Source organism: Tiliqua scincoides, chromosome 6 (assembly GCF_035046505.1).
Source record: "Tiliqua scincoides isolate rTilSci1 chromosome 6, rTilSci1.hap2, whole genome shotgun sequence".
NCBI classification, from domain to species: domain Eukaryota; kingdom Metazoa; phylum Chordata; class Lepidosauria; order Squamata; family Scincidae; genus Tiliqua; species Tiliqua scincoides.
In genome coordinates, this window is record NC_089826.1 from 60,052,249 (window position 1) to 60,072,702 (window position 20,454).

Here is a 20,454-nt window from a genome sequence, read left to right on the forward strand (position 1 = left end):
AAGAAGCTGTCTTGGTATTTGTTCTCTCTCATAGTCCAGTATTCATACTAGAGTACAGATTTCATAACCTCCATATCAATACTATACATCTGTACAGAACTCATTAGGTGAATATGTTAGGAAAGCACCTGATTTTTTGGCGTTTTCATTCAAGAAACATTTATGCAAGGTTCAACTGGTTTCAAACAACTTCTTGTAGGCCATTTTGTATTTAAGAATTGATGTTTACATAAATGCTACTTGAAAATGTTTACATTAAAGTTTCATAAGAGGGTCACAGCTGAAGTCTCTAAAGCACCACATGCCATCATTTAACAATTACTGGAGAATACAAAAGTATGCCTTTTAGTAAAAGAGTATAGTAAGCTGAAGTGCTGTCATAATGCAATTACATTCCCTATTATATACTTGGAAGAGGGCTTGAGTTTTCAACCAACTAATGCCCACTTTTTCCAAATAAGAAAAACCATATTTACCAGTTTGTGTGTGAATCAGGAATGGGTCAAACTAGTCATCACCAGCCAGCTTCCACTGGAATGCTCTCTTCCTGCATTCTATTAGACCTCACTATTTAACGAGTTTGCTTATTGCTTTAGAGCCACATTTCTTATAATACATAAGATTTTATTAAGGTGTAAAGTAGAAGTAGACAATAAGTGATAGGCCCAGAAGTGTAATTGATGGTATCAAGCAGCTCTTAGTTCTGTTCCTTGATACAAGTGGCTGTCAAAGGTGGTACTAGGAAACAGATATCCTTCAGTGGCCTCACAGTCCAGCAGCTGTGTGGAGCAAATGCTCCAGTAGCTCCCAGTCCTTTGGTCAGGAGGCAAAGGAAGAAGGGGCAAAAGGAGAAGGGCAGCAATATAAAGTTCCCCTGCAGTGGCAAGAGGGAACCAATACTATGTTCAGCAGCCAGGTATTTTCAGTATTTTCTTACTAGGACATGTTCAGTGGCTGAACTCGAGGGTCTGTGCCTCCCCCCCCCCCCAGGAGATAAAGGGGGAATACTGGAGTGTGACGAAGATGGGTTGTGAGACTGGAGGATGTGGTGTTTAGAAGATGGGCAGCCCAATCCTAACCTGCCCTGAAGCAGACAAGCCAGCAGGCCTGCCCCATATCCAGGGCAGAGCTGGGGCCAGTTGGGGCTCAGCCTGGGGCAAGGGGAATTTCTCAAGAGCTGGTGCAAATCCAAGCAGCCCAGAGCTGCTCCAGGCCACCCCAGAACACAGTTAGGATCTGGCACAAGTGCTGGATCCTGGTCCCAATCGCCACTCACTCACTGCCCACCTGCCCTCCCCATGCCCCCACGCCAGTCGGACTCAGCCGGTGTGGGCTTACCTTTGTGTTACTCCAACATGGCTTGGGCCGACTTCATTTACTGTGGTATGGATTTACAGACAATTCCATTAAAAGAGATCAGAGACCAGGGCTTCCCCACAGCTGCCCAGTAAGCTCAGGGAAGAGACAGAAACTTTATCTGGGGAATTCCCCACCCATGCTCTTAACTGCTATGAAAGCTCTCATCACACAAGTGCAATTTTTTATGTTATTAGAATATTATGGTATAAAGCAACTATTTTATTGACAATGAAGTGAAGGTAGCAGTGGATAAGAATCACTATGGCACTTGTTTTGCTATCCAGGGAAACCCTGAAGCAGGGCAAGTGGTAGTATCGGCGAAACACTGGTTCATCATCCAATACATATTTCCCTGGTGAGAAAGGATACTTGGATGTATGCCTATGTTAGGGAAGTCTGCCAGTGATCATTGTTGGGCCACTGGCTGGAACACTGTTCTTGCACTTAAGTCAAGAGAAAAATCACCCAAGACAGCAGTGCGTGAAGTTGTCAGCAACCCGTTTCAGCTAACCACTGGCAACCAGAAATTTCACAACAGTTATTAAAAGTTAGAGAAAGTGTCAGCACTAGCAGTAGCAATTTGAAATGGTGCCATCTAAGCTCCATTAAGAATTGTGTCCATTGCAAAACGGGAAAAGAGAGCTGCTCTAGGATTTTTAGCAGGCAAGTGAACAGTATATACAATATGTGGGAGTGGCTGGAAGCAGAGGCCTACTATACTGTGATGTATGGGAAATGTTGCTTACTTCCCCTTCACCATAGAAACAAAAAACAGAACTCCTGTACTCAAAGTAGCTATAGAAGAGAGGAACATTTAGCAAGTTCAGGTTCTCTTATCCCCATCAGACACCAGAAGTTTTGATTTAAAAAATTTCATCTTCCTTGTATCAAAATTCCCTGAACAATCATGCATACCAACTGGCTGCTGCAACACACTGGCTTGCAACTAGAACTTTAGTTAATGCTCCTAAACCTTTCATCATGCAGCTTGTATGTCTTCTGTACAGAGTTATATTCAGAAAATGCATCGCTTCCATGGGGTGGGGGGGGCTTCCACAACCACACAGAAAATGAGTCACAGCAGAGGCACATAGGACTTTCAAATCCACATGGATGTACTATAGATAGTTTTATCGCTGGCAGCACCAAACATATGTTCTGCCACCACGTAGCAGAGCTACACTGCTTTGCTAGTTGTGCTGCAAAGCCAAGAAAGGCCATTGGGTGGAGGCAAAGCCAAGAAAGACCATTGGGTGGAGGCATCTCAGGTATTAGGGAAATGCTACAGTAGAACAGTGCTTAAGATCAGCTTCTCAATCATCAGTCAGATCATCAAGAGTATCCTGTAAGTCTGACACCGCATTTTACACTTATGTTGACAGTATATATTTTGTATTTTTTAAAACTCAAATTCCAACTTATAGTGAAGAATAAGAAGTTGGCTTTTTATATTCCCAGCAAGTTGCTATGCAATTACATGATCAGATTGCCAAGTTTGTACACCTAGTACACAAAAAAAGCTACCTATTTATGTAGACTAGCAAGAACCTCTTCTTTAGATAAAATTGGAAGGGGTTCTTGCTAATTATGGAGAATGTGCTTTGCAGACAGAAGGGTCCAAGTGTTATCCCAGGTAGAGCTGGGAAGAACCCATCCGAAACACTCACAAGCCAGTCTTAATACTGTTAGTTGAATTAATCTAACTACATGCATTAGTGTAGCCGAGGAGGGGGGTTCACAGGATCCCAAGCGGCACTCTTCCAGGGGGTGGCAATGCCACCCCCACCATGGCCCTGCCCCCTTGCTCGTCTCAGGAGCACAGAACCCTGACTATTAATACAAGAGATTTTTTCTAGATCTTTTATGCCAAGTGGGTTGTGATATAATGTCATTCTTAAAAGTTGGTCTTCATGCTGAAAAGTTTGGAAAGCAATGGTCTAGTATCCTCAGACTTGGAGAAATAGCCAGTTATTTCTCCCTTACCACCAAGGTAGGTATGTTTTAGCAGAAGTGCAGTGTAGTACAAAGGAACTCAGATTTGACTTTTTTTTTTACTGTAGTAAGGGTTACTCTTGCATAAAATGAGACTGTGCTGCATGTTGGCTTGTGAACAAGTTAGTTTACTTGTGAAATTTAGATCATCAGAATTGGCACTGGAACAATTAAATCAGGTTCCCATGTCTTAAGTTCCAACCAGTTTCCACTCCCTGCAACAGCCATGCTTACTCAAGCTCAATTTTCCAGCTCTAAAACAGCAACAAGGAATATGATTTTTAAAAATCCTTGTTTACTTATCCACATAAAAATTACACCTTTAATTTGTAAGTCTGACCATAGCTGGCCCATCCATGAGGTTGACCATGGAACTTACTTCAGGAAGCTAACTGGCAGGGGAATGTCTGCATCTGCCCACCTATTGTTCTTCCTGCTCCCCAGATTCAGAGGGGAGAAACAAAGCAGAAGGATAAAGAGTGGTGGGAAGAGGCGTGAAAAGCCTTTTGGCATGTCACTCTTCTCTCCTCTGCTGCTCAGTTTCCCTCTTGCTTTTCAGAGTCAGGAAGAAGGAGAGCCAGTGGTAGCCAACACACCACTGGGAAAGGAGGCATCATTTGCCAAACTGCCTCACAGCAAAAGATCCAACTAGTTTCAGCTGCATTTGACATGCCCCATGTACTAATTACATATTAAATAAGCGAAGTTGCCACCCATCAGGAGACAGTATCTGAAGTAGGACAGTAATAATAATAGCTCAATAATTAGTAAGAGCCCGTTCCAATTTCATCTAAAGATACCCAATCTGATTAATAGTAATGCACTGTTCATCTGTTAAGAGCAGGCTATCACTAGATCAATAGGTATTGCCAGTCACATGGAAATATCAGACGCAGTCATCTGCAACAGTACCAAAATACCTGGGGGCGGAGGGTGAACCAACAGTTCAAATTTGTTGCATGGCCATTCTGTTGAAGCACTTAAGCAATACAACTTGGAGAAACAATCCTCAAGTCAGTGTTTCTCAAACTGTGGCTCGGGACCCACTAAGTGGGTCACGAGTTGATTTCAGGTGGGTCATTCATTTCAATATTTTATTTTTATTATATTAAACATGATGCTACCATGGCATGTGACTGCAATGGGGAAATGTTACAGATGTGTACTTTTAACAGGGTACTCTGTATATGCTTTTAACAATGATAGTAAATGGGACTGACTCCTGGATAACTGTGCAGCCTAGGATTGTTAAAAAATTTTCTGCTTGATGATCTCACTTCTGGTGATGACATCACTTTCGGGGGGGGGTCCCCGACAGATTCTCATTCTAAAAAGTGAGTCCCAGTACTAAAAGTTTGAGAAACACTGCTCCGTCAATCCTCCAAGTCGGTATAAAGCCAAAGCACATATTCAAAAATCCCGAAGTTACAGTACATGTTTGGGCAGGAATTTGCATATACATTCATCCAGAATTAAGCAAGGAGGATGCAAGCTTCCACAGGTGCAGCTCACTGAACCTAACAAACTGCCACAGCACTGGTTTGTTCGCACTGACCAACAGTAACAGCTTTCCGGACTTTCAGATAGGGGTCTTTCCCAGCCCCAACTTAAGACAGACTGAACCTTGAATCACCTGGATAGAGCATATGCTCTACATGCAGAGCTATGTCTCCTTCCAAGTGCTCATCACAGCCACTATCGGGAACCAATGAAATTGCTAGCGACATCTTGGTGCAAATTGAAAATGTACCATTCATTGTTGCACACTAGAGTCCTCCATAGCCAGTGTGTTTTTAAAGTATGGCCAAGGGCTCTGCATCAGAGAATTCAGACTGTACGGTTGTGAGGTTAGGTCAGGGGTTCCCAAACAGGGACGTTGTGACACCCCATCTCTGCCCCCTTCAGAGGCAAGGTGAGGGGGATGGCAGCAACGCAACTGCAGCACCACCAGGGACAGAAGGGGTTTAGACTTGCCTAAGCCAGTGCTCACCTCCCGGGGGGGGGGGGTGGGTGCAGGAAGCCTCTGTGCCTCAGATAATTTAAGAATAGCAATCACGACCCACTTTCAGTTTGCAACTGTGAAACTGGAAGTGGATCTCAATCACCATTTTTAACTTCAGACATGAGGATCCCTGCAGAAGAGTCCTCGGGGTTCCCTGCATCCCCTGGAGGCTGGCGCTGGCTTAGGCAAGTCTAAACCCCCTCTTCTATCACCGGCAGTGTCATGATCATGTTGCCATCAGGAACCACCAGATTAAGTGAATAGAATTATGAAACATCCAAGGCATGGGAAGTGGATAACTTCAACTGGAGGAATGTTATCATGTCCCCAGAGCTATTTGTCACCTTTCCTTTTTAAAAATCCCCAGACACCCTAACTTTTTGCTTTGTGTGTACTGTTGTCAGCCAATTTGAATGTCTCTTGTCAAGCATCAAGGAAAGAACACACAACATGCCAAGTACGCAGAATGGGCTCTAACCCAATGGTCCCCAAACTTTTTAAAACCAGGATCCACTTTTCAAAGTGACACTATCTGGATCAGCCTAGCTTTACAAGACCTAAAAAAGGTTTCAGTTTACCAGCTGCTCAAGCCTCTAGAAAAAAAAGCTGCATTTGTCACTTGCAAGGGCATGTCATCTGTGTGTGTGTGTGTGTGTGTGTGTGTGTGTGTGTGTGTGTGTGTGTGTGTGTGTGTGTGTAATTAAACGTAGCTATTTATCATCTTACTCTCTTGAGCAAGCTCCACAGAGCTCAGTAGGATTTACTTCAGAGTCAGCCTGCTTAGCTTTGCACGGCACATCTCAGAAGACTATGGATACTTTTAAGTTTCCTCCGATATCTGGCATCTCTGCCCCATCTAGTTCACTATCTTTACCATTTGCAGTCCTTTCCTTTTATACCAAGACCTTGCCAGGACAGCCTGCTACAATTAGATGTCTAGATGTTTCCAGGGTACTCAAAGCTGCAATAATACATTTGTTTAGCATGACCCACGAGTGCCATATCAACATTCTACAGTTATAATCAAGCCATTTAAATTGCATTAATGTCTTAATAAAAGCTCTTTCACAAGACCCATGCTACTCCTTTAGTGGCCTGCTAGATATATACCAGTCTTAGAAGCAGACAGCCAAGGAACAAAAAACAACAACTTACCGCTGCCTCCACTGATTGCATTGCTAAGTCACATGGTGGCTTCAGAGCTTTAGGTCTTGTGGCATACCAGTAAGTTGTGAGAGCTGCAAAAGCACCAAACCCCATCAATGTGTTTGTTGGAAGAGTGCGCATGTACTGTCTGACATCACCAAGTTCTGGCATCCGCAGATGCTTAAACAATTCTTGAGCTTGCATTGTGGTCTCTTGCTCTTGTTTTTCTGGCAGTCTGTTGGCAAGAAGAGACAAAAAATTGAATCCTGTTTTTCCTTCAGAGCTTTTCCACATCTTTAAATACCCTACAACCATAACAAGTTGAACATATCCAGCTAAGTTTGATTAAAATATTGTTCTGGAGAAGTTTCTATCTAGTCTTTCCATTTAATTTTCTGAGTGCATCAGATGATAGTTGGCAGGTGCCATCCTAGATATATTGCCTTTGATTGCAAAATAGGTTTTGACTGTTCTGTTGCTTTGGGAAACATGGAATCATCTGTAGAACAGCCAGGTGATAAGAAGAAAGAGTAGGTATGGTTTACAATCCCTGTTCCCTACCACTCCAAAATGCAATCATTCCCTTCCAAAAGAAGCCAATTTGCATTTGCTTTTTCCAGAAAAACCAGAGCTTTTAAGATCAAACCACAATATACATGAGAAAGGTATCAAGAGCTTACTCTTCCACAGAAACGTTTAAATCCCTCTCAGAAATAAACATGGTAAAGGAGGAATAGTCCTGCTGCGTCTGCTCAGCTGATGCTTCCCTCCACAGTCAAGGTCCCTCAGGACATGAGTCATGTGCTTACCCTTCAAGTTCCTGCCCACTGGGCCAAAGGTAACTAGCAGACAGAGTCCATACTTAGCCTTGAGAGAGGAGGGCAGCCAATGGTAACAGAGTCTGGAATCACCCCACTGCAGGGAGGGTGGCAAGCAAGGAAACAATGTTTCTCTCAGAAACTCACAACTGGCAGCGACATTCATTAATGTCCACCAGCTCATTCTTGTCACCAGGGGAAGACTGACAAAAAAGCTTTTTCAAAGAAAAAAATATTTCAGCATGAAGTTGGTTTGCAAAAGCTTTTGAAGTTGTAGATGTAGATAGTTTTAGTGAGGATGGAAAGGGAGAGAAAAATGCTCAGAACCTGAATGTGGAAGAGACAAGGTCTGAGCATTGCAAACTAGACTATTAGGTGGCATGTTCCTCTGTTCAAGAGTATACACATTGGCATGTATTTTTTTTGCCTCAGTTACCCAAGAAGTAGGATAGTCAGCTCACTTAAAAAGGTATCCAGGAAGACAATAACCTAAATAAGACACAAATTGCAACGTACAGTGGAACATTTAAAGGGGAGGAAAAGTTTAGTGGACAAAGCAGAGCCCTGGCCATTACACAGAATGCAATCAGAACTGCTTTATACTTTTACCTGGCAAATGCATACAGTGCAATATTCAGTTGCATGCCCCTAAACATGCAGTGGACAACTGCTAGGAAGTTAGCCAAGGTATGTGAATCACATCCACCGACACATCCTCTCTGCCCTTCACACTGGAGATAGACTGCAGCAAATTTCAATATCACCACAGCCAACAGGACTGTGGCACTAGAACCTAGCAGTTGGTACACAAGGAGGCATTTTTTAGAGGTTTTAAATGGTCAGGCAGCACTTACAGTACCTGATAGGAGGCTGCAGTAGCTATTTTGATGCTGCCTTGTACTCTGACCTTGGGGGGCTTGTGTGTTTAGAGAATCCCCTTAAACACACAGGAAGGTACATAAGGCACCCCCCCAGTATCCGCAGATACCCTGCGCCCACTGCCTTTATGTTATTTATAGTCATGCAAAGGACTCTTCTATTTGCCAGTGGTGTCACTTGGGGGTGCAGGCCGCACTGGGTAATGCATTTGGAGTGATACCACTACTGGTCAAAATCGTGGTATTTCTGAATACCATCATGTTGTATATCATTCAATGTGATTTGTTATGCAGAAGGTAATGAAACAAACCGTTTTGAAATATCTTTATTCTATCAAATGTTATAGCCAAAACACCAGAAAAGGAAAACTCAACTGCCTTATGTAACAAAAAGTGGATTTGCGTAACTCAAACCTGACCAATGAGACTGACTGGCTCTTGGAACACTGAGGTGCTATTATGAAACAGCAGGAAACCAATAAGGTGTTAGGAGTCAGCTGGAATATCAGAGCTCATACTAGAACCCTTATTCAGTTGTAAGAGTGTCATCTAGTTTGCCACTGGTTTTTTGTTGGTTGCCTTCTACTGTTATATTAAGATAGAGTTAATGGGGTGAAACACCCTAGTGATGCCGCTGATTTAGGCTGGTGCATGATATTGTAATTTATTCTGTATGGTCTGGTACAAGAGTAGGTTCGTCATGGGAGCGCACAATAAGCTCTTGCACAGGATAACCCTATGCAAACCCCTAGTGATGTCTCTGAAGCTGTTCACCAAGTAGTGCACCATTTGTGTATTTTATTTGTTCCCCCTCATTTTTAAAGAAATAGGTTAACTGAACTTGTTGCACTGTTTCTGTAAAAATGAACAGGAACAAAATGGACAAATACATAAGTACATACATTTAGGCTATGCATATGATATTGTAATTTAAAAGTACAATTTTAATGATGCAGGGGCACAGTGATGATGCAGGGCAAGGAAATAGTGTGTCACCATGCCCACTACCCAAGGTTTTGCCCCACCCACTGAATGTCATCATGGGGGTGACATGCTGGCCTCCTGTACGGAGTGATACAAACCCTAGAGACACCACTGGTATTTGCTTTAACCAAATGCTGTAAGCAGAAAGCTTATAGCAAGAAAAGCAGGCAGGCAGCCTGCAGCTAGAAGGGGGAACTCAATGAATGTTAACAGAAAACTTGTTTACCAAGTCGCTCCCTCTGGCTGCAGGCTGCCTGCCCGCTTGTCTAGCTGTAAGCTTTCTGCTTACAGTATCTGGTTAAAGCAAGTACATGACTGCACAACTATAAACAAAGATAATGGGCACAGAGCTGTTGCGGCAATAGGGTTTCCCTATATCTGCCCTTTCCTGTATGCCTGGTGGCAGTGGCAGACCCCGCATTCATTTGATGGGGTAAATGCCCCAGGCACAGAGGCTCATGCACCTTTAGTACCCCGCAGAAGCTTCTTTGAGGCTCCTGACAGTGTCGGAAACTGTACTTCCAGTTTGCAGCATCAGAGAAACTTCAGGAGGCTTCCCCAACATATCTTGGAGTTGTGGAAGGCATCGTACCCTCCAGGTAAGTGGGGGAGTGGATTTGTGTATGGGAACAGCAGCATCCCACTGTGGCGCCATTGCAGACCTTTGCCCCAGGGCGCAGGACTGGGAAAGTCCACTACTCCGTAGTGGGGCCAGGAACTCCCCCCTTGAGAATAGGGGGGGAGAATATAGGGGGAGAGGCCTATACAAACAATAACATTTTTCTGCTCCACTATTCTTATGCATACAGAAAGGAACACTCCAGGACACTTGAATATTTTAAGCTTTTGCAAATTTATCAGAGATGTTCTGTTGTAGTAAGAAAGTGAAGTTTGACCAAGAGGTGGCTCATTTTCCTCTGGATTTAGCAAGCCCTTTCCTTGTTGCCAGATTTCAGAACGTATCTGAAATACAAGCCTCATGCATCTCCACAGTCAAGCATGCCAACACCACTCATTTGGAACATATGACCAGCTGTCAATATATAGTAGACTCAGATAAGATATCCACTCAGTCAAGATACATTATGCTGTATGCTTCCAATATATACATTTAGACTCTCATTAGGGCAGCAATTTTCCAATAGTCGGCAATACAAACCACTGTGGAAAGGCAAACTAGTACACGTCAGAGAGCAGCCTGCAAAGTGCGCACTGGTGTGCACATTGGTCAGGTTCGCTTCATCTCCATATCGCTCCATGTGCAGCCTAAATAATATACCCAGCATTCCCCTGGTCAGTGAAGATACGTAAGTAGCTGGCCAACCCTACTTTTTGACTTTGATCAATCAAAAAGCAACACATAAATGCGTTATCACTGCTACTCTGCACAGCAGTACAACTGACAATCTTTATTTTCCTGTTTGCCCAGTTCCTTCATGATCTGGGTAAAAGGGTCCGGGCTTCTTTAACTTGAAGTGTCATAATCTACAAGCAGCAACCTTTTGCAGTTCCAACATGTCCAAACTCCATTTCCTGAATATCTTTGGCATTCCTTCTTAATATTAGCCTCATTTTCTGCCAACTAATGCATTTTTTTAACCCTACAGAAGTTGGACCAGAACTGAAAGCTCTTGTCTCTATGCCAGCAGAAAACCTAACACCATGCAACAGAGCAAGATGAGATTTTTGCTTGGAGGTCAGCAACAACAGCCCGTTTGGCATGTGTAGTTATGTCAAGTAACTATATTTATCATATTAAGAGATATGGCTAGATAACTGAAGACAACTTTGATGAAGCAAGAGAAAATTCACAGAAGCAACCTGGTTTGATCCAAGCAGATGGGAGGAACATTTTACTCGCCAGAAAACCCATTTTAAGCTGCATCACATTTAGAAGCATGGCCCACTGACATCAGCAAGGAGGCTGAAAGTATGAGTGTGACTGAAAAGGTTATTTCATTCAAGCTGAGTCTACCCCTTTGATCCAATTTAGCAGACAGTATACTATCTGTACCATTTAACCTAATTCTCAGGCAACTTGCCATGAGTGAGCTAGTATGCAAGGTGCTTCTCTATGCAGCCTCTGCAGCAACAAAACACTCTGGGAACAGGATGAGGCCAAGTTAAAAAGCTGCATAAAAACATGGTAAGCTGAATTCCAAGTTCCTAACATGCAGCTTCTATTTAGAGACATCTTCAGTTCATTTAGATTCAACCCAAGCTAAGCATATATTTCACTACACCCCTTGTTTTGTTTATTTAACTACTGTATACCTACTCTGTAACAAGCAGAGGATTATAACCAAATTGCAGATCTGAAGCCTTGGGAAGTAAAGCCCTATGTCTGCAAAAATTAAGTGGCGATATGCATTTCTTAATAATCCCAATACCTTTCTTCAGGCAGACCCAACACTAGCATTCCAGACAGAACTCCACGTCAGTGAGATTCTAGATCTCAGCTTTCCCATTAAGTTACTTCTAAATTAGAAAGCGTTTTCAATGAAGAACAGTGTGTTCAGATTTGTCCTTGCCTCTTAGGCCATGCCCTTTCAGTTAACACATACTATGCTTAATGCCAGCAAAAAGCCTCTTTACACATGCATACGTAAAATACTGAATCAGCCAAGACATTATCTTCCCAGCTAAACTCAGCTTTGTGGCAGTCAGCCAAACTGGCCCAATGCTGCCATTCCTAGTTCCTCCACCCTCACCAAGTACAATGATCTATTTACAGAGGGCAGAATGTTCTCCTATTGTCTGCCAATAGGCAGACATCGTTCGAGGGCAACTGTCAACTTCTTCACTGTAGCGTTAGAACCCAGGAGCCAATAGCTTCTCTCTCTAGCTCTGCTGTTTGAGGAAAAAAGTCACAATGAGTTGTTTAATGAGAGTTCCTAAGAGGGTAAAGATTTTGCTATTTTATCTATTATAGAAGTCAATTCTATCCAAGGGGCTTCCACATTTCAGAAACTGTCACTCATTTAAGCTGCCAAATGGCCCCATCTTATCCATGGGGTGAATCGAAATGCTAAATCAAAATAGAGAACTATCACTGGAGATTTTATATAATTTAGACCAGGGGTGCTCAATAGGTGGATCGCGATCTACCGGTAGATCGCGAGGCAAAATGAGTAGATCGCGGAGTGCCGACCCCCCCTTCAGGTGCCTCTGGGAGGAAACGCCGGGAGTAAGGCCCATTGTACTCAATGGGGCTTACTCCCAGGTAAGTGTGGCTAGGATTGCAGCCTCGCAGCCTAATCCTAGGCATGTCTACTCAGGAGTAAGTCCTCTTATACTCAGTGGGGCTCAAGGTACACCAACATACATTGTACACATAAATGTTATATGTTATGATGGCGCAAACATTGTAAAAAAAACTCTGGTAGATCTCCGGGCCTTGCTGGGTTTCAAAGTAGCTCTTGAGCCAAAAAAGTGTGAGCACCCCTGGTTTAGACTGTCTTCATTTGAAGTCCTCAGCCTACTATACTACAGTAGCTTATTACAAATTCGATTCTTTATAAGCCATATGCAGGCAAACCTTGGTAATATAGCAGGTTAGGTTCCAAACCAAGGCCATAAAGCAGGTATTGCCATAAAGCAAATCACAGCCTCTCACTTGCCAGTGCATATAAAGCCTAACAACAAATTTACACTATCATTTATTGTGGGTGATAGTACTAAACTGAAAAAGATGCAAAGTAAAAACAATTTTGAAAAAGCTATAGTACGTGAGCACAAACAAAACAGTACTGTTAACTAGCTCGGTACAGCTCCAAGTCAGCTGAGGTGCATGTCACCACAGAAAACCCATCAAGAGCAAGGTAAGTACCAAAAACTACATGAATATACGGTAATTGAAAAGCACCATATTAGCAAAGCACTCTGAAGTGAAGCACCTTAAAGCATGGTATACTCGAGGCAAGGTCCAATCCTAACCAACTTTCCAGTGCCAATGCAGCCACAATGCTGCTCCAAAGGGAACAAAATTTCCTTACCTTGTAGAGGCCTTCATGACTGCCCCCCACTGCAGGATGTAGCACTCAGCCCATTAGCACAGATGCATCAGCTCTGGAAAGTTGGTTAGGATTTGGTCCTTAGCTTAAATGGTTGTCTGAGATATGGCTAAGAACTCGGTTCAAAGAAAGATCTTTTTCCACTACTCCTGTCAAATGCAAGCCACAGAACAGTACTCTAGTACCCTGCCCAAAGTGGATTCTTATTAATTCATTCTCTCTCATGAGAAGACAGGAAGATCAGCAAGGGAAAGACACACCAGTGTCTACTGGAGGTTCTTAAAGATTGGACTGAACACCCTCCTGTCAAAGTGGTCATACACGCACCAACTGCTGTCAGAGAAGTAGCAGAGAAACAAGAAGTAGTGAGCAAAGCATTACCTAAACTTTTCTCTGCCAAAATGATTTTCCATTGTTTGACATTAGGTAAGCTGCTCCAGGAGTCTTGCTAGCTGAAGGATAGGATACAAATGCTTTAAATAAATTGCACAACTGAGGAAACCAAAGGAGAAATCTATTAACGTTGCTTTGATAAGGACATAATGAATCATCTAGTGGTACTCGATTTAAGATAACACTTGAGCAAGAAGAGCAGCTAGGCTTTCAGTGTCCCAAGTCTGCTAGAACAGCTGCAATGGTAGCCACTTTTAAGCAGTCACCTAAGCCCTCATAAACAAAAGGCATCACACTAAGTCACATTTTTGGTACCAACAAGGAGTTCCATTACTACAATAGTGTCTCTTAAGAAACTTTTCTAGTTATACAGGCAGCTAGACCAATAAAGCTAAAAACTCTCAATCCCATTTAGACTAGTGTATTAAGAGTGCAACTACAGTCTAATCTAAACTGTGTTCTTGCAGTGCCTTTCAGTTAGGTTCCAGATATCTATACCACCACATCTGGACTACTGTCAAGCTGTCCAAACATCATTCTGTCCAAACACCATCCTATCCCCTAATCAACACAAATGGTCCCAAGATTATTAGATAGGTTGATTTTGCATTCCATTACATTTCCAAGAAATATTGTGAGCAAGAAGAGGCAGAAGTCCAGCCTCAGGGAGTATATGAAAACAAAAAATCTGGATTTTGTAGTCCGTTTTGTCACACTTTGTCAATAAAAAGTGTAAGAAAAATTATCCTTTTAGGCAAAGGAGAAGATTTATTTTAAGATAAAACTTTTCCAGGCCTCAGTCAGCCTCAAAGATACCAGTGATCCGTTGTTTAGCAGTGCTATAATTGGTACAGGGGAGGCTTTGGCTATCCCAGTGGACTTTTTCCTAGTTCAGCATTATGTGCATCATATAACTATAAAAGTAATCAGTGACCAAGTAGAGATCTTAGCCATAGAGTTTTCTACCCAAAACCATGTTTCATTCCTTTGCTTTTGAAATAAAAGTTTAAGATATTCTACTCTCACCAAGGGCAAATCCTCAGCTCCGTTTCCAACACCTTCTTAACCTAGATCCAAGTCAAAGTTTTGTGTTCATGGCTTCAGAGAGTTCTACTGCAATAAGTATCCAGCATATCTTAATAACAGGCTTAAGCAATTGAGCAGATAGCACAATCAGTCCTCGGCTCTACATCATTTCAAAAGTTCCAGGTAATGAAGCAGCAAACTACACTCTGTCAAGCCAAAATCTGAACTGCATTTCAATAGAGGCAAACATGCATTAATTTCATCAAGAAAGTCAAGTAACTTTGGGGGGGAAATATGAGGGGCTCTGGAAGCCTTTAATTGTGACTAAGTTACAAAGCTAAGTGGCATTCCTACTGTACACAAGACTCTGCAAGACATCCATATAGATTAACCATTCTTCAATGTATAGTTAGCCTTATCGCTTACATGCTGGCTTTATCCCTTATATGCTGGTTTTCTAAATGCAGGGCATTTATGCATGGCAGCACTCATAACAGTAAGTCCCAACTTGCTGTCATACATCCTACAGTCATGATATACTATGAGCAGGACAAGGGCAGTAGGGATTTGGAATCAGATACCTTGTGCCATTATCTTCAAACTCCACTACAATTGTTCTATACTGCTTTTTAACAATTGTTTTATATTGTTGGTTTTATTGTTTTATTATCTATTCTATGGTTTTATTGTATTTTTATAGGTTTATGTGTTTTAAGTGTCAGCTGCCTTGGGTGCCCTTCAGGAAGAAAGGCGGATTATAAATCTAATAAACAAATTCCTAAACACACCATTCAGTATCTGACTGTCAACATAAAATTCATCTGTGTCATGAGTGCATTTGTCAGGATCACATCTACCAAAATTCAAGTTGCAAGATACTCCAAAAACTTCAGTTTGTAGCAAGCTCAATCCACACCAATGCTAGGATGTTGGGCCCCGTAAGGACAATTCCTACCATATAACAATAACCTTAACACAAACACTTCTACCAGAAGGGGAGGGGAAGGTTTTACTATCTCTGCAGCATTTTTAGTTGCATACTTAAGAGCCATTTGAGATAACCTAGTGAAGTCTTCATTAAGCTACTTGCAGAAGCTACAAGTACTAAAACCTCATTAGGACACTTATAAGCAAGTATCAACCAATTATCAGCCAGGTTTGGAATACTATAAGGATCATTACAACTGCCATTTCCATCACCTACTTCTTCCATCTTCATGGCCTCCTTCCCATATATACCATAAAAAAACCAGTCCAGGCTTCCAAACTATGGCATTTGTTAAGTCATTACACCACAACGTAAAGGTCTGGACATTATGACTTATGGGCACATATTTCAACTATAAAAGCTTTTACTCAAAGCTAGTATCATAAACAAAAGCTTATAAGTGCTAGATAAGCCTTTGGATAGCAAGAGTATTAAAAGATTATCACAGTTTTTTCCACCCAGCCAGAATTGACCAGTTCATAGCTCGAGACCTACAAAATAAGCAGAAAGTTCAGCTATTTGTTCCATCAGTTGGAACAGAATCAGTGTGCTTAGGACCCGCTCTGCAGAGTTATTGCACAACTCCACCTGGGGCACACATATACAAAAACATGCAATCAGTGACAGCTGAAACCAACTCTTAAGACACATCTAAAATACCTTGCAGGCAGAGTCCTAACTCCAAAGAGGTAGGCAGAGCCCTGCCTCCAAATAAATGAGGAACTATTCTACACATCCTCTGTCCTACATAAGAAGCAGAGGATGTCCCATATGAAGAGTTATCCCAAAGAGAGATCTTGTGTCCCCCTGACCGGCAGCATTAGCTAGCAGTAGGCTGCATCTCAACACATCATTCTGCCTCTTTAAGGGATCAATATAGGCCATCTGATTTTAGGTCAAACACACTGACAGAGGCATACACCAAGTGCAGCAAAAAATAGCTTGCACATAGTCTCAGTATCTAGAAAACAAAATGCAGCAAGATGCATGTTTAACCTGTGTTAACTGGGTAAGGGGCACTTTTCCAAGTGGGTGCTCCTCTTTTATTTAGCAGTGGGAGAATAACTGGTCCGCCTCACTCCAGCAGTGTCTTTTCTAGTGGCTGTCTGCTGGTGTTCTTTTGCATCTCTTAGGATAGTGAGCCCTTTTGGGACAAGGAGCCATTCCTTATTCAATTTTCTCTGTAGACTGCTTTGGGAACTTTTTTGTTGAAAAGCAGTATATAAATACTGTTAATAACAATAAGTTTTTCATCCTTAAATTCATCACCAGCATCAGAGACAGCAGGCTGCTGAAGCTTCTCCAGGATATTGGAAGATCAATATCATTCCCCTAACCACAGAAAAAAGCCACCCCCTATTCCACCACATACTCCCTGGAACCAACCAGCCAGCCAGCCAGCCAGCCAGCCAGCCAGCCCCCCCCCCCCATGCTGCAAGAAGAGGCATTAGGCTACCATCCTATTCACACTTTTGAGTAATCCTCATAGAATGTAATGAAACTTACTTCTGAATAGACATGCATAAGATTGGGCTATGAGGTTGCCATCCTGAACACACTTACCTGGGAGCAAGCCCCATTGACTCTAATGTGACTTACTTTTGAGTAGACATGCATAGGACTGCATGTGAGGACTGATATCCTATCCCCACTTACCTCAGAGTAAGCCCCATTGCTTCTAATAGGACTTCTGAGTAGACATGCATAGGAATAGGCTGTGCCACCCTTACCTGATGGTAAGCCCCATTGACTCTAATGGGACTTACCTCTAAGTAGACATGCATAGAAGTGAGCTGTAAGGCTGCCATCCTGTCCACACTTACCTGGGAGTAAGCCCCACTGAGAGTAATGGGACTTACTTCCAAGTAGACACGCAGCCCTGGTCCCATGGCCTGTGCTGAAGAAGGCACCCCACCAAGCGGCCTGCGGCAGGGAAGGGGGAGGTCCTGGCCGGGAAGAGCTTCGGCTTCCCGACGAGGGTCTCCCTCCTTCCCCCCTCTGGCGACCCTGCTTCTTCTGCCCCCTTGCCGGCCGCGGCCGCACCGCCAGCAAGGCAAGAGGCTCCCACCGCAGGAGGCAGGGAAGCGGCAGGCGAAGGGGAGCCCGCCGGCCAGCGGAAGGACTGACAGGCGCGCCTCCCGCCTTACCTCCAGGCCTCCGAGTCAGTCCCGCCACACTAAGGCCGCCGCGCTGTGCAGGCGGAGCGCCTGCTCGTCTTATTTAAGCCGCCGCGCAGCAGCCGGGGGAAGCGTGGCTCCGTCGCGCCAGGCCCGCCTTTCCTGTCAGCGCAGCTGCGTCGCGCCCCCAGAGTGCAAGGACCCTGTGGGCCTCCTCGGGCCGCCCCGCCTTCACAGCCAGTAGGAATTTGGGGGAGGGGTCGAGACACCAGGCCACGCCCACACCCACTCAGCGGCAGGCAAGCAGGCAGGCGGTCCCTTCACAGGCCAGGCTGCCTGGAAAGTGCGCTGCAGAGGAGTCTGAGGGACTCCAAGCTGGAGGCACTGTCAGCCCCTCCCACCCACACTTTCCTGGGAGTAAGCCCCATTGACTCTAGTGGGACTTACTTCTGAGTAGGCATGCAGAGGATTGGAGTCAGAGCCCACTGATCCATGTCTACTCAGAAGTAAGTCCTATTCAAGTCAATGAGCCTTACTCCCAGGAAACTGTGGATAAGCTCACATAGCCCAATCCTAGCCATGTCTACTCAGAAGTAAGTCCCATTAAAGTCAATGAGCCTTACTCCCAGGAAAGTGTGGCTAGGATAGCAGCCTCAGCCTGTACTCAGAGAGAAGCGCAGCTGTATTTCAAGACCTTTTGGGACCTTTGCATACTTTTTTCCCCTCTGCCTGATCTCGTCTGATCTCAGAAGCTAAGCAGGGTCAGGCCTGGTTAGTACTTGGATGGGATACCGCCTGGGAATACCGGGTGCTGTAGGCTTATACCATAGTCTTTCAAGACTGAAGGTTGCCAACCAGTTATCTATAGTACAATAGTGCAGTTCTTTCCTCTATTGTATCCAATGGTTCCAAACCTTTTCCTCACAAAGAAAATATTTTTTTTACCCAGCATGTAATTAGTCTGTGGAACTCCTTGCCACAGGATGGAGTGATGACATCTGGTCTGGATGTCTTTTAAAGAGGACTGGACAGATTTCTGGAGGAAAAGTCCATCACAAGTTACAAGCCTCTTGATGTGCAGCCTCCTGATTTCAGAAGTAGGCCATCTCCGAATGCTGGTTGCAAGGGAGGGCACCAGGATGCAGGTTTTTTGTTGTCTTGTGTGCTCACTGAGGTGGGCCGCTGTGGGATACAGAAAGCTGGACTAGATGGGTCTTTAGCCTGATCCAGCCAGGTTTTTCTTATGTTCTTAAGGCACACCATCAGATTTTTTTTACCATTGACAAGGCACATCATGCTGCTGATAGGGGGCTCAGATCTCCCAACTGCTCTACTAATAAATTACCCTCCCCAAAGTCCTGCAGCACACCTGTGTGCCACAGCACATTGCTGCTTTATAGTAGCCAATGGTTCAAATATTTTTTCACTTGTGTAGCCCTTGGCAGCAGAGCCTATGAGAGGGGAGTAAAGGGAGTAATTTGTACCCAGGCCCAGAATCAAAAGGGGGGCCCAGGAGCCAAAGGAGGGGCCAGAAATTTCCTGGGATCTTATGTTTTCCTGTCTCACCTAGATTCTCTGCCCATATGGGATGCTGAATGTGCAGCTGCTGCTACTGAAAGCCATATATGCTGGACCAAGGAATGCATACATAACAGTTCTTAAAACAATGTTAAATCTGGGAGGAAACTGGCCTGCTACAGTAGATCCGCTGACCATGAAGGAGTGTACAGGAGCCCAGGGACACAGCTGCAGAGCCACAGCTGCTGCAGAAATAAGTTTTGGTGCATACAGGACACTTTTATTTCAGGAGACATGGTCGTTGGTCCCACTGTCCCTACATGGGTATACTTCTTTTGTGACCCCAGCATTTAGGAAGAATGCCCTAGGGAGACCTTGTGTGGGACTTTGTTGTTTTGTTAAATCTGGCCTTTCTTGTTTAGTTTCTCAGTTAGATTCGAACTCTCCTTATTTTCAAACTATATTAATTCAGTTTAAAGATATTCAAATTCTTCTTTTTAATGTATATATACCCCCAGCTAAACTTGCCCCATCCGACATTTGGTTAGATCTTGATAACACTATATCCCGTGCTTCTAACTTATATTCTGATGCTTTTATGATTATTTCTGGAGATTTTAATTCTAGAATTGGCCCTTCAAATTCTACACTTGCCCAGCAGATGAACTGGTACTCCGATGACCTTATCCCCCCTTGGTTTCAAACCTCAAGGTCTTCCAAAGATTCTGTAATAAATAGTTTTGCCCCAAATCTTATAAGTTTATGTATTTCATTTAACGTCTTTATTCTAAATGGCTCAAAAGGCCGTGACATTCCAGGCGATTTTACCCACCTCTCTCCAAGAGGTGCTAGTGTAATAGATTATGCCCTAGTTTCTCCTGCCCTCCTGCCCCTTTTATCAGATTTCTGTGTCTGCACCCGTTCTGAGAGTGATCACTTGCCAGTTGCACTTATTCTTAATATTCCCTTTGATTCCCCTGTCTCTTCTCTTTCTCTCCCCAATCCAAGCCGTCCCTACAGATGGTCACCAGTTGCGGAGCAAGCCCTGTCCCAGTGGACTCAGGCACCTGAAACTAACTCCCAATTGCGTTTACTATTTGCCTCTCGGGCCACTACTGATGTGATTGAAGCTTTCCAAGTTATAATCTCTTCCTTGGTAGATCACTTGAGGATGGCTAGCCCAAGTAATCCTCCTCGTTTTACAAAAAATACATGGTTTG

At 43.6% G+C, this 20,454-nt stretch overlaps 1 protein-coding gene across 2 annotated transcripts in view; it reads right to left on the bottom strand.

Moving 5' to 3' along the window:
* The window catches only part of ACSL1 (acyl-CoA synthetase long chain family member 1), a 45,644-nt gene extending 27,748 nt beyond the window's left edge, over window positions 1–17,896 (bottom strand). Inside the window, exons 1-2 of one of the 2 annotated variants that reach the window (XM_066632688.1) lie at window positions 17,747–17,896; window positions 6,509–6,734 (exon numbers count right to left, since the gene is read on the bottom strand). In XM_066632688.1, the coding sequence (XP_066488785.1) occupies window positions 6,509–6,703 (195 nt within the window). In that variant the 5' untranslated portion in view covers window positions 6,704–6,734; window positions 17,747–17,896. Of the gene's footprint in view, window positions 1–6,508; window positions 6,735–7,179; window positions 7,263–17,746 lie in introns of those variants that run through there. The other variant, XM_066632687.1, reaches the window with a different exon arrangement.
* Between the last annotated feature and the right edge of the window lie 2,558 nt (window positions 17,897–20,454).